Here is a 15,157-nt window from a genome sequence, read left to right as displayed (position 1 = left end):
GGTATATGGTTGATCATTGGTTTTGCCTACAACTTGCACATACATTCATTTAACTTGATCTTCCTGTCATATTTCCAGTCAATTACTGGTCGCACTGGCATACTTTAACTACACCTTTGGACAAGCGAGATGCACTTGCATTATTGAACATATATGCACCGGACATTAATTAATATGGATCCATGTTAACTGTGGTTTTGTAATGGAAGCAAAAGAAGCATAGATCAAGGCCACAAGTCACATAACTGCATGCAGATACCCCTTGGACAAGTAAAAAATGCAGTCTAAAAGGTGCTGTCACTTTTTTTTTTTCTTAAAAAAAATCATAGCATCCCCTCCAACCCACGTGCACCTAGAGAAGGTACATCAGCCATCAGAGATCATTATTGTATGTTTAGATGGGAGAGAATTGAGGGAAAGGCTTCTTGTTTGGAGTAATGTTAAAAACTTACATAGGCATTGACCCAAATTTGGTATATTGGACCCAGCCAATGACAATGTGACAGGGCTGTAAAATTTACAACATAAACAGAAAACATGAAATTTTAATGTGCTGTCACATTTTAAAATTAGAGAGTGAAAAGTTTTTATGTTTTCTGTTCTATTTTATCTCATATTTGGGTAATTCCTACACAAGTTTTACTTTCTTGTATGATCTTTCCTTAAACATCAACATCAAATTGAGTTTCATGATTTCCATTGATAATTTCACTACATAAATAGACTTAAGAGGGCAAATTGAGCTTAAGTTTGTACATTAAGAGCTTAATCTGATGTATGAGATCAAATTAAACATCACACATTTCCATTTATAAATTCACATCATAAGTAGATTTAGAGAGCAAATTGAGCTTAATCTAGAACATATTTTCCAACATTCTATTAAGTTTATAGGAATTACACTAGTTCCATTGTATAATATCCATTATTATGTAGAGTAGTTTAGATTTCATCACTTTCCATCCTAATTTCATCAAAATCTTTAATTTGGTTGATGTAGGAAGAACCAAAGGGAGACAAAGGAAGCAAAGTGATAATTGGTCACTAAAATAGTAGTGCGTGCACACCAATAGTTTTCTGTGCCCACGGTAGAGCTGTTTCTAATGAATTTTATTTCTGCTACATCAGCGTGCACACGACAGTTATTTGTTGTGTACACATTTCACAATGAAGGGCAAATGAGCTATTAGGTAATGGCGTGTACACACTTTTTCTTCACTGTGTACATGCAACCTGGAATCAGGAGGCTTATATGTTGTTATGTCACCATGTACATGATCAATAAGTATTTGGTTGTACATGCCCAATGCTTATAAATTGCTGTCCTAATTGAATTTTGGCATCTTTTGTCATATTTTTTAGTAGAAAACAAGGGAGGCTCTCATTTTCTATGATTTTGTGATGAGATCTTGTAAAAATAAGAGATTTATTCCTCAAATTCACAATAGCGTGGATCTCTTCTCCTAATTGCTGAATTCTTTGATTTCCAATTTGAAGTAGTTTGATTTTTGCACTCTAAATCTATGCTCTCTTTTTTTTTCATTAGAATGCGTGCATTTTCTAGTAATGCCTCTTTGATTTGATCACTCAGAGAGTGATTTTAGAATTGTTTTCACAGTTAGAAATTTGACGAATAGTTTAAATTTTAAGTAACATAATGATTGGTTACTAGGGATAGGAGTTTATTGTTGTGTGATGCTTTGAATTCCTAAACCTATAAAACGTCTTAATGATACCCACCTAAAAAATTAGGACATCTGTTTGAGAGATCGGGTTTGATTTACCAATGACTTGGAACTTAACTAATTATATATATATATGATCATCAATCGAATGTTGAAATCTGAGTTGAAAGTGAGATTAATTACATGAGAAAAGACAGATGAGTTGGACACTAACTACCATTAAATAGTGAATTTTACCCTGTTTTCTGAACTTCTCTTGCTTTCTATGATTTTTCTCGTTGTTCATTGTTAAATTTAATGTCTCACTTGTAGTTGATGTTTGTCAACACTAGGTTTTATTAGTTCAAATAGCAAATTAACTGAAAACTTAAGAGTTACTATTCTTGTTACTTAAAATTTGCTAAAGTTTTTGAATCGGACATGTATCTAATACTAATCTGTCTCGATCAATATCGAATGTCAAAAAGTATTTAATTTTTAATTTTATTATAAAAATAAAATTTCAAACCAATATAGTTAGGATACGATTTGATATTTCAATATTTTTTTCATTGTTCAAGACTTGAGAAAGTCTTAACCAACAACATCACTCATCTCATGTAAAGCTAGGGTTTCTTTTTACACATATAAGAGTTGTGATTCTCTTGGGTGTCAACTCTTGTCTCTCGAATCTTACAAAAATTGTTCATTTCGAAATTAGAGGTTCATGGCCATGGCTAGTTGAAGGTCGATGATGATGATTGGTGAGTCAAAGGTTAGTGACAATGGCTAGTGATCGGCAGTTCTTTGCACACAATAACAATTTTGAATTTCACTCCTCTTTTTTAGGCTTAAAATTCTTCCACTCTGGTATCTAGTGTCATTTTCGTATACAATGACAGTTCTAAATCTCACAAAATTCCTCTTTTTTAGTCTACCACAAATGTACACTGTTACTCTAAGCATTTTATTATAATTACAATAACCGGTAAGTCTTAAGTTTTAAGTCTTTTATTTTTTATTTATTTTACAATAACATAGTAAAATATTAATTTTTACCTATTCTTGCATTTTTCAACTGTTGTGTTTAATGACAAAAAATGAGTTCTAACATTAGGTCTAATTTTAGAATTTCAAGTTAGTTTACTTCACTAGACTTAATGATAGAACTAATTTTTTTTTTAAATTCTAACTTGAATAAAAATAAAGTATATAATTTTTGTATGTGTTTGTAGTAAAAAAAATATTTAACTTAATTACTTATAAAAAAATATATGATAACATATATTTTTTTTATAAACTATAATTATTAATATATAAATATAATATATTAAATATTCGTACGTGTGTAAAGTAAAATATTTTTTTAAATTCATGTTAATGTATTTAATCTGAATCGTATCTTTAATTTCAAATAACACCCGTATTTCCGAATCAGCATCTTATCCGTATAGTAATAAATATCTAGCCTTCACAGCTCCCTCATTTCTATATTACTTGTGATTTGAAACACTTCCTGATTATTACGTTATTCTTCACATGTTCATGCATTTATTGAGGCTATTTTAATCAGCACAGAATAAGAGTGCCCGTGGTAACTAGTAATAATGGGCATGCAGAAGATAACTAATCAATGCCCCATTGTGTGGCAGTAATTTGACAGCCGTCGAATTTGACTATGATCTCCATCTTTCCTACTGCATGAGAAATTATTTTGTTACCATCAGCTCTCTTTAAACAACTAAAAATTATATATTTTGATAGAAAAATATATATTTATTATTTTTAAGATATAAAAGTGTAATAAATATTTTTAATAAATTTTATTATTTTAAGTTATTTAATTAATTTCTAAAAATTAAAATTAACAATTTTTTATATTATTCATGTTATAACTATTCATGGTAAAAAAAAAAAATTTCGATGACATTACTTACTTTATTACACATTTTTTTTCTATTTTTTAAATATTACAACATTAATATATAAGTAACATTTCTCTTACTAATTTAAGATGGATCACTTTCTTTCTTCTTGATTCCATTTTAAAATTAAAAGATTCTATTTTAAAATTAAAAATTGTTAGATTTGGAGGTTTCATTAGAGATTATAAAGACAGATTTATTGTTAATTTTTAAAGTTACACTAATTATTGTTGTTTTTTAATTGCTAAATTTTGGAATCTTTTTTAGAGTATCAAATTAGCCAAATTCAATTTGTTAAGTTTAGTCATATTTGTAGATAAGTCAATTATTGTATTGATTGGCTTGCAAAGCTTGGTGTTAAGGTTGTATTCTCTTGAAGTATTTTAATATTTCTCCTTCTTTACTATATCTCTTTCTTAGTCTTGATACTTGTGGCTCTTGGACATCTAGATTTAATCTTTAGATGCTTTTGTTCGGACTTTTAGCTCCTCTTATTAGCAAATAAATAAATATATAATTGTAGGCATGATATAGAAATAATATTCATGTTTTATATTGTTAAATTTATCTCTTATTTTATGTAAAATAGTATCAATATATTTATTCACTTGAATTTATATTAAATTAATAGGCTTTTGGAAAGAAAATTAAAAATTTAAGCCTCTAAATAAGTTTTAGGATTTCTAGAAAATTTGTTGCATTTGAATTTAGTTTTTAACAAATTAAATGAATAAAAAATAAATTTTATTCTTAACATCCATTTACTAAATACTAATTAAGTTGCTTAAGTTTCGAGTCACGAATATACAACACACAATTGTCAATTTTATTTTAAAACAAAGTCTTAAATAAAAAAAATTATTTCTATAAAAGTTGTTGCATTTATAATTACTCTCTAAAATATTTTTTTTGTTGAGACATAATTCTTAACAAATTAAGCGAATAAAAAATTAGTTCATATTGTTGTTTTTATCAAGTGTTGAATTGATTATCAAAGTTTTAACTTAGGACTACAATAACTATGTAGAAATATGACCAAACAAGATTTATTAGTAGTTTTAATTTAGCACTACAATAACTATGTATAAATATGATTGAACAAGATTTATTAGTAGAAAAATTCTTCATCACGACTATTTGTGACCGGAATGTGTAAAGTAAAAAAGTTTGTCATGAAAAAAAGAAAAAAAAAGACATTCAAAAAATATGTAAGCATCTATTTTAGAAGAATTTTAATAAGAATATAATTATTAGAATAAGTGTATGTTGTGTGCTTAACACGTGGTGCTAAGTTAAAATGTGATATTCAACTCAACACTTAATAAAGGAACATAAATTATTTTTTAGATAGTTGTCAAAATTAAATTTTAATAAAAAAAAATAGGAACTGATTTTAAATCTTGTAACTTTTATAAAAATAAAAATTTATTTATAGCTTTATTTTAAAACATTTTTAACAACTATTTGATTATTAAGATAAAAATACACTCATTTAAATTGTCAAAGACTAAACCTTAATGTTTGCATTATACTGATATGCTCTATATTCTCTCCGCTAGGGTTTCCATTGAGTTTTCAAGAAATAGTCCCCTCTTTTCAAGACAGGGGCAGAGAAGCATCGTTAGGATTCTCGTCCTAGCTCTTATGAAGAACCATGGTGTTGATCGCTGAAACAGAGATAGAGGTTATGCAGTTGTGCATCCTAGACTTCAAGCTCTTGATCTCGTGGTCAGAAGAATGAAGTGACATGAGGCTGAGAAGCGTTCCAAGGAAGAACTAGATTTAATAGATCAAAGCATGAAGAAGGTAAAGATAGGTTTAAAGGCGTCCATAGAAGATCATGAAGAATCCATGCAAGAATATCAGAGTACTGTAGATCCTACTCCATATCAAGTGTCTTCTACCACAATCCTTTCTACTTTTGTCTCGTATAAGGATAAGATTATTGCATCTACAGATTTAGATCTAATACTTAATAACAATGAAATCATTAAATCAATTTTAGATTATTTTAATATTAACTTTGATGTTGAAGAATGGATGATATAAACATGGTCCTGAATCTGCGCTCTGACATTAAAATACCATTAGAAGACTATGAAGAATGATGCCCTCGTTGGAGGTACACTCTCATCATCAAGCTTTTAGGTAAATCAGTCAGTTTTAACTATCTTAACCAAAGGCTTAGTAATATTTGGGAAAAGAATGGCTTGTTAAAAATTATTGATCTAAATTATGATTTCTTTTTAGTTAAATTTGAGAGCATGGAGGATTATAAAAATGCTCTGTATGACCGACCATGACTGATATTGGATCATTATCTTCTTGTGCAGAGGTGGCGACCTCTTTTTAGGACCAGGGACTACAACTTTCAAAAAATAGCAGTCTAGGTTCAAATACCTAACTTCCCTTTAGATGTATAACAATAAGTTTCTATGGCAAGTTGGCACCTGCTTGGGGTCTATGTTAAAGATTGACCCCTACACCTCTCTGCTATCACGAGAAAAATTTGTTAGAATTTGCATAGAAATTGATCTCAAAAAGAAGTTGATTCCTGCCTTTACGAATTTAGGACAGGAGTTCAAAATAGAGTATGAGAGGTTGCATCTAATCTGTTTCAAGTGTAGCAAGTATGGGCATAGGAAAGAACAATGTGTAGATTATGTTAATCATAAACCTTTAGATATAGAACATGAGGCTGTAGCTATTAATAAGGGTAGTGATAATCAAGGTGAATTACTTAGCAATTCTTGTATGACTAAGAATATGAATATTGATTACCTTCCTTATGAGGAAGATAAGAAAGAGGATCAATTTGGTCCCTGAATACTTGTAAAAAAATAATTTAGAAAGAAACCTAGTTATCCACCACATTCTGGTACGCTTTTGAAAATTGGAAAACACAAAGATACCCACTTAGACTCCAAATTTGAAATGTTAAGTGATTCAAACCAAGATTTAAACCAAGAATCATCACCTGCTAATAAGGCTCTACTTGAACCTTATAGTAACAACATTGTTTCAATGTAAGTACCCATTTCTGATAAACTAACTAATAAAAATATTAATCAATCCTTAGAGAAGTTAACCAAAGTACTTACTGGTTAGTTAAGACAAGAGCTGAACTTAGACTATCTTATTGTCATTTTGATGAGGCTCCATCAACTTTAGATCCTTTGTTGAGACTAGATGCTACTAGTGTTCGGTGACTTAGGCAATTAGCCTAATTTTGTTCAATTTTTTGGGTTTATTTCAACCCCGTTTATTAGCAACAAAAAAAAAAACTAAACCTAAATAGAATCTTTGAAAAATAATTCTAAATAAATTACAAGAATAAATAACTTAGAATAAGTTTGTTTTATTTCTTAAAAACAGTTTTATGTTTTTAAAAATATAATATAAATTTGTATTATATTTTAATTTTAAATATAGTTTTTTTAAAAAAGAAAACAAATATATTTATTTATATCATATTTTAAATTTGAGTTAGATTAGGTTACTATTTTTTTTAAACTTAGATAAACTTATTTATTAAATAAATTAGGTTACTATTTTTTTTAAAGTCTATATTTATTTAAAATTTACTCGACCAAAAAAAGTTAGATTTTACACCATTGAAAATGTTTATGCATCATAGATTGACTTATTTAATTAGCAAAAATAACAACTACAGTAAAAAATAATAATAACAATTTTATTTTATTATTATTATTATTATATTAATTTAATTTTTTACAATAATATTTTGATCAAAATTATATATTTATTAATTTATTCAAAGTTTAAGCTTGTTAGACTACATATAAATTTAAATTCATTAGAGATTATTATATTTAAAGGTAGATTTATGAACATATTTTAAATATTATACTGTAAAATAAAATTTTAGATAAAAAAAATTAAATCAAACATTAAAACTATATTAATTAAGAAAATAAATTAGTCTTATGCTTAAAAGTTAATCCAAATTATTCCACCCGTAACTCTAATTATCCGATTTTAGGAGTGGTTTTATGAGCATTATAAGTTTTCTAATTTCTCAATACAGTGAGAGACTTTCAACAGCATAAAAGATTTAGTGAATTTATTCTTAATGAAAACCATTACCATAAAAGAATGTAGGAACCACCCCCATTATTTTACGCAATATTGTCATGTTCTGTTCTTTTATTGTCATACCTTTAGAAGTTAGCATTTTTGTAGCTATCCAAAATAGTATGGTAAACAAAGTCAAAACAAAAAAATACTTGTGTGGAAAATAATAATAATGTTAATATTTTATCCAAATAATTTTACAATTTAATTTTATTCCTTCGAAAATATTTTTCTTTAGTCTTTAAATTTTTTAAAATTTTATATTTTTAATGATAATATAATACTACAGAAAATGTGGTAATCTCTTAATTATTTACGTCATCATTAAAGATTAAAAAATATCAAATTTAAAAAATTTAAAAATAAAATTAAAACTTCACAAAAAATATATAAATTAAAAATACATGTAAGCCTAATACCATGAAAAACAGTGCTATTGAATAATTAAGGTGCAACTTTTTGTACAAAGGTATAACAACGCAAAACAATTGAACACACTGAAGCAAAATATAACGAAAAAATAAAATACATATATGCAAAAGAATGTACCACCAATACCATGAACACCACCTCGAGTTAACGTTTCTCGCCCTTCTCCTCTTTCCGGCGTATGCCAAAACCAAAACGGGATAAGCTTCAACAAGTGCTCTTCGTGGTAGTAAAGTAATAATACTATTAAAAAAAGTACAAGAAAGGACCATAACCATATCCATAGGCTTCTAGAGAGTGTCTCAATCTTCAAACCAGGGAAAATTGAAATCAACACGAGACCAAAAAATCCAAGATTGATTACAAAAGCAAGGTATGGGATATTTTTCTAATGCAATTGGTCAAGGCAGCATGAGTTGACTTGACTATCAAGCTTTGAACTAATTCTTCTTAGCAGCCACCAATTCCCATTTGAAAGTGTCTCAATTAATTTCTTAGGACTATAGGGAGAACAATGATCAAGATGATTATGATGAGCAGTATGATGGCTATGCAGGTCCACTTTCGGGTATTCTTCTGGTGCTTCCTCGCAACGTGCAACTGCTGGACCCCACCCCTCACGTACGAATTGGCTCGTGCCACGTGGTTCTCAATGTCGTCCAATTGTTCACCCTGGGTTTCCACCAAAACGGCCATGTCCATGAAGACCTGGTGCAGCTCGTTCAGGTTTCTCTCTATTTCTTTTACCGTGTCATGCCTCTCTTGAATCTCTTGTATCGTGTCCATCACGCTCGCTCTACCTTGCTGTTCGATCGCTTTCTGCAGAAACGTTTCACTTTCGCCTGTTCCATTCAACAATCATTTTATTAGACTATACCCTAATTAACAAATATATTCGTGCCATTGAACAATAAATCTATCTTCATGCACTGCTTGTTTATTTGTTTTTTCCTTGGACTCATCAAAATTAATTTCTAAAATATCAATTGATAATTAAAGTATTTTATGCTCCATTTATAAGATATAGTAGTTGATTGTAATTATTTTTCGATTATGCCTAAGTCAATTCTGCACCTTCTTTAAACAGATTGTAAGTCTTGAATCATTTATGTACGAAATAGATTAGTTTTATAATACTTTTTATTTATTTATTTTGTCATAATTATTTCATTTATATTTATCCTTTTTTTCCTTTCTTTATAATCATAAAAAAAAAAATTTAATTCTTCTAAAATGAACAATATAATATAAAGGAGCAAAGAAAAAATGTATTTATTGTTGGTTTTAATTAAATAACTATATAATTTTAACTATTTTTAAATCTATAATAAATATGTCATTTTTTCATTTTAAAATACAAATATGTAAAAAAAAAGAATACAATCTTATTATATAAATAGACTTCCTCCTTAAAAAAAAATTGATACCTTCCCCAGAAAAAAAAAAAAAAAGAGTTCATAAGTATTATTGTATTAAATTTTGAACTACTCTGAAATCATGTATCCCCTAGTCTGATCATAAGAAAATCAAAATCCTCAAAAAAATTATTTGTCATTCTTAACTCTTGAGAATATATTCATTTTATAACCTACTATACAAAGCAAAATATGTTTGGAAGATAAAATTTTGAGAATTGATGTTATATACCAGTGGAGATGAGGAGGTCAATGGTTTTTTCATCAGGGTTCTCTCCGGTGACGGTGTAGTATCTACGTTGTACGGTCTCCCTGTACTCCGAAGATATCTGTTGTCTCAGGCTGTTGAAGCTCTCCATCGTAGCTTTCAGCTTCTTCCTCTGACCACTCACCACGGAGGTCCGGGTCCGATCCGAGTACGAACCGGGACCCGAACCAGGCATGTTTCGGCTTGCCTCGTTCGACCGGTCCAGTGCCTCGAGCCGGACCTTGATTAGCTTGGCTTTTTTAAGAGCCAAAGCCACGTCAGCGTCCATGCGTGAACGAAGCTCCTTCACGGCTTTTGCGCTGTGAAGGGTCTTGCTCTTCTCGTGCGATTCACTTAAGCTCTCATGGAGACGTTCCAGTTCCTTCAACTCCTCTTTCACCCACTCAACTTCTTCGAAGAACTTATTCAATTGCACGCCGCCCTCTGCCGCCGCCGTCATCTCGATCACGTGGTGGTTGTTGCTGTTATCCGGCGAGACTTGATCGCTGTTGCGGAAGCGGGAGAAGGAGCCGGAGAACAAGTCGTTCATTTTTGTTTTATGGGGTTACGTTGTAAAGAAAGGAACTAATCAGAATCGAAGCGTTTTGGGAAGTTGAACACTTTATCAATAACTCAACGAGCGTGTGTATACTATATATATTTATGTGTATTGGGGGAAATTATGGGTTTGCGATGTATATAAATGGGGGTGGCTTTTGAACCAAGAGTTTGAATTTTTCGTTGAATAATAAGAAACGGGTGTGGAAGTGGGCGAGACTGGTTCAAATTGCAATAATATTACGCAGCATATGATTTGTAATTTATATTATGTGAGAAAAACACGGATTTATATTCTATGGAACATTGGTATGTCTTGCACAAATGGTGGCTTTACAATATATATGTTGAAAATAAGAATATGGTTATTGGTAGCAGACAACTGGTCATTGGTCAAAGGGGGTTGGGAGAATAGAGACTAGACAAATGGGTTTGTGGGAAATTTCCAATAAACTGCAAACGAGAAAGGAAGGGCAATTCCGGAATGCAGAAATAGAAGGAAGAAAAATGTTGCAATATTGCGTGAGAGGATGGGGTTTTGGTTTTCCAGATACTATATTATTTATATGTAATATTATTTTAACTTAAAATTCTAATCACACTAATTTTAAATAAAAATAGTGTTGTTGTATTATTTATACCAGTATGCATCGATCTTCCCTTGCATTCTGTAGTGTGTACCCGCTGAAGAAGCTTCTTGGGGGTCTATTAGGTTAAAGCCAATGTAGAAATTTAGGTACAAGATTGATATTTTTGTTGGACTGATGATGTTGGAAAAATTGAAGTACTGTAAATTGTAAGTATATCCCTCATTTCACATGCATATTTATATATAAACTCTTAATTATTCAACAAAAAATTATTGAATATGCATTCAATTAAATCGTTTTTCAAATATGTTATATATCTACATCTTAAAGGGATTAATCTTCTTGTCGACTAAGAGATGCCTTTAGTATTTAAAAAAGTATATATATATCTAAAGCTAAAAAAAAAATAGTCAAATAAAATAAAATAAACTTTTACATCTGATGTATAATAGATTGACAGTATATTTAGTTTCACGTCAGATTCTATATATGTGGAAGCAATCGCTGCACACATTAGTTATTTCCATAATGAAAAAAGATAAATATACAAATACATCATGAATCCCTTTTATTTCCATAATGAAAAAAGATAAACATAAATCGTTTATAAGTTATCTTTTTTTAAGTATGAAAAAGACAAACCGTGCATCTCTTTATGAAATTACATGAAATTATAAAGTTGCTAAAAGTGAAGAATGTGTATGAATTGTCAATATTCCATAACTTGGCGATATACACTACTTTAGCAATCATTTTCAAACTTTTTTATTTGTAAATTTGCATGCAAAACTCTGAATAGTATTTAATATCCAATTATTGAGTATATACACGTTCTTTAAAAAAAAAAGACAATTATATTTTAAATCTTTTATGCAGGTATTTCATTTCATGATTTTTCAAAAAATTTTAAATGAGTCTTCCATGAAAAAATTATCAAATTATCCCTTTGTTAATTTTTATTTCTCATTTATTATCTCTAAATATTTTAATTTTTTTTAATATTAATAATTTTTTATTTAGTCTCTCATTTTAGGTGAACCAAATAAAAATCCATGTATTTGAAGAGACCAAATTAAATTAAAATAAAATAAACAAATGAAAGCAAGTAGAGAAATCATTTGATAATAACACATGTTTTGAAAAAATAAAATAAAAAATAAAGAGTCAAATAGTATAATCATAATTTTTTATAGGATAAAAAATTTAATCAACTCATGAAAGATGTATCATCATTGAAATACACAAGAAGACTAAACAAGGTTGAATTGCGTGTTAGAAAAACTTTTGGCAAATAAAACTTGTTTCTCAAAGCATAGTGTGCAAAGATTCAACAAAGGAAAATCATTTCAAGATAATCATATGATACACAAATGAATCTTCTTAAATAAAAAAAAAATTATATAAGACAGTCTTTAAAACAAGGATAAAGATATAAAATCAAATCATAAAATAATCTAGTCAATAACAAAAAAATTAAAATTAATACTAAGTCACTCTTAACCATCAACCAAATTTCTGTCATATAAATAAGAAATTTTATAATGCAAATAAATATAAATTTAAAAAAAATTCAAGTAATCTTTCACAAAAGCCTCTAATAACTCAATAATGTTTTAACATTCAGAAAGAATTGAACTTAAAATCACAAATTAAATTGAAACAACTTTCTATCAATTGATTCCCACAATTAATGATATATTGTTTAATGTTTAAGAGAAATTAAAAATAATAAAACAAGATGTAAATTATATTTAAATGAAAAAATAATTTTTGTATCAAATTTAATGATTTTAAAAAAATCATTTTTATTTAAATTTTTTATTTTTTTAAAATAATATTAAAAATTTAAAAATAATTTTATGTATAATATTAAATTTTGATAATCAATTATAATAATAATCTTCAATTTTTTTACAATTAAAACTTTTTCTTTGTAAGAAATTATAATTCAAGCAAAAATAAATTATACAAAGTTTAAAATTATATTTAAAAAAATAAAAAATATTTTTCTTAAATATTATTTAAAAGGTTTCATATAATATGTAACGCCCCAAATTTTGTAATATAGTTTGATTATTAATATAAGTATTTGCTTTAACTTTTCCATGTTATGTATTTAATTGTCAAATAACGTCATTTTAATTGAACCTTTTTTTGTCCAAACTTAATTATGTATTTCCTCATTTGTCTCAAAGAAGAACCCTAAATGCATACGGAATCTCACCCAAATTTGTGTTCATAGTTGTGTTTGGCGGTGAAATATTTAAAAATTAAAGTTTGTTATAGTAGAATAAGTAGAATCGGATGGAGAATTCAGTAAAAAAAAATTTCTTATTTCATTATGTGAGTCATTTTGTGTTTTGGGGATGATGAACCCTAAGCATTTCCTTATACGATAAAGGTCAAATTCATACAAATTAATATTACCTAAATGCTTTTAAAATGACCCTCAAACATAATCTCTAAATTAATTTATAATACCTTGCTGATCTAAAGTATGAAATAATTAAATCCATTGTACTGGGTTGTCATTGGCCCTAGGAAAGGAAAGGAAAGGAAATATTTTTTTCCAATTGCTTGTCTGATTATAGTATCTAAAGAATCATTTTAGTCATTTATTTTTGTGATATCAGAATTGTCAAAGGCTGTGAGTTTTGCAAAGCTATAAGTTTTGCAACTGGAAAGAACCTAACAATTGAAGCAAGATATTCCAATAATAAAAGAAAGGAAGAAACCCAATTGCAATTAAGAACCTTAACCCTAATAGTGAAAGACTAGAGGTACATAACATATATGCTGATATGTTTGGGTAAAGGGGTGCTTGAATCAGAATGACGTTGTTTGACAACTAAAGGTGTCATGTTTACTTAACGTGATAACTCAACTTTCTGTTATTGTTTCTTAACAGAGTCTGAATCCTAAGATTAAAATGAATGACAAAGAAGGAAGTTAGAGACTAACATGACATTTTAAGTATCTTAAAGACTAAAATGTTGGACTCAAACTCTTTCAGAGACTAAAATGATAATTTAGTCATTTATATAACATCACTCTATATCTAATTTTCACCATTACCAGATACACCTCCATTGATTTTTTATGTTATATGAATTGAAGTAAGTGTGAAGTTAAAAGAAAAAAAAGGGATATTAGGTTTAATTTCATTAAATATCAAGATATTTAAATATATTTTACCCAAAATTTTAAGAAGAGTACCCCTTATTTACTCGTTGGATAAGCTGATTTCCATGCCATTAATTATCAAGGTGAGCCACGCGTAAGTAGATGACTAATCAACGCCCAAATGGGCATTATTTTGTGACTTGACTTGGCCAGTCATTTGAGAATGAATAAGCAGTCCCTGTTGGTGTTGGTACGACTCTTAAGGACACAAGTTTTTAATATAACTTCTTTGTAACCGATTGGGCTTTTACCAAAACACTGTCAAGGTACCAAGGGAATTCAAGGTATCTATCAGATACTGGTCCAAAAAACAATTATCAGATATTTGAAGAAGTTCTATCAAGGTGATCATGATGGATCAAAAGCAGAACAGAATTACACTGAAAATCTACAACGCTACAAATTCACAAGGTCCATTTCACCACTTTCCTATTAAGAAATCAACCTCAAGACCCTAGAAACAAGAATTTGGAGCTTGTTTCTCTAAAGTGACTTATAAATAACCCAATAAGGAACCTACAGATAAACCTATGAAGTATGAATATGCCCTTTTACGGCTTTACACCACCATTATCATTCTTCACGCACTTGTTTTTATCTGCATAAGCAATGACAAACTATGGAGATGTACATTGATAGCTCTCATAATTTATTAGTTTAATTAATTTCTATCTCAGAGAACAAAAACTACTAGAATAGTGGACAACGTAAACTTGTGTATTATATTATTAACAGATTCAGTTGAAACTGAGTTGAGCTTTCACCTTATGCTTGCAGTAGCAGATCGAGTTTTAAAAGTAGATAATTAACGCGCTCATCAGTTGGGAATAAGTGCAACGTAGACATGCCTCTAAGTTCAATGGGTCCTCAGAGACATAAAAGAAATTGGGTGGTCTGAAACTAAATGGTCCCAGCCACTCCTAGCGACATGTATCAACTTTTTTGGTCGTAAATTGTGAAATTTATGTACATATCACAATCCAGACCAAGTAAAAATTACTCAGATGAAATATGATAACAAAGAGGAGAAATTATGCAAAGAGAATAATAA

The 15,157-nt window shown here is 28.9% G+C and overlaps 1 protein-coding gene across 1 annotated transcript; it reads right to left on the bottom strand.

Moving 5' to 3' along the window:
• Positions 1-8,107: 8,107 nt before the first annotated feature.
• Positions 8,108-10,642, bottom strand: LOC113873053 (syntaxin-121-like). The gene is made up of 2 exons (XM_027511018.1): positions 9,761-10,642; positions 8,108-8,955 (listed from the first exon to the last, which is right to left on the bottom strand). The coding sequence occupies exons 1-2, from the start codon at positions 10,323-10,325 to the stop codon at positions 8,600-8,602; spliced, it is 921 nt and encodes a 306-aa protein (XP_027366819.1). The 5' UTR covers positions 10,326-10,642; the 3' UTR covers positions 8,108-8,599.
• Positions 10,643-15,157: the final 4,515 nt, after the last annotated feature.

This window comes from Abrus precatorius, unplaced genomic scaffold (genome assembly GCF_003935025.1).
Source record: "Abrus precatorius isolate BTA unplaced genomic scaffold, Abrus_2018 Scaffold7, whole genome shotgun sequence".
Lineage (NCBI taxonomy): Eukaryota > Viridiplantae > Streptophyta > Magnoliopsida > Fabales > Fabaceae > Abrus > Abrus precatorius.
Note: the sequence above shows the minus strand (reverse complement) of the source record. Positions and strands in the feature narration are given on the sequence as shown.

Excerpts from the sequence above, each read along its gene's own strand:
- LOC113873053 (XM_027511018.1), bottom strand. The coding sequence starts at position 10,325 with ATGAACGACTTGTTCTCCGGCTCCTTCTCCCGCTTCCGCAACAGCGAT. Across the intron at positions 8,956-9,760 it reads TGACCTCCTCATCTCCACTG|GCGAAAGTGAAACGTTTCTG; the intron begins GTATATAACATC and ends TGAATGGAACAG.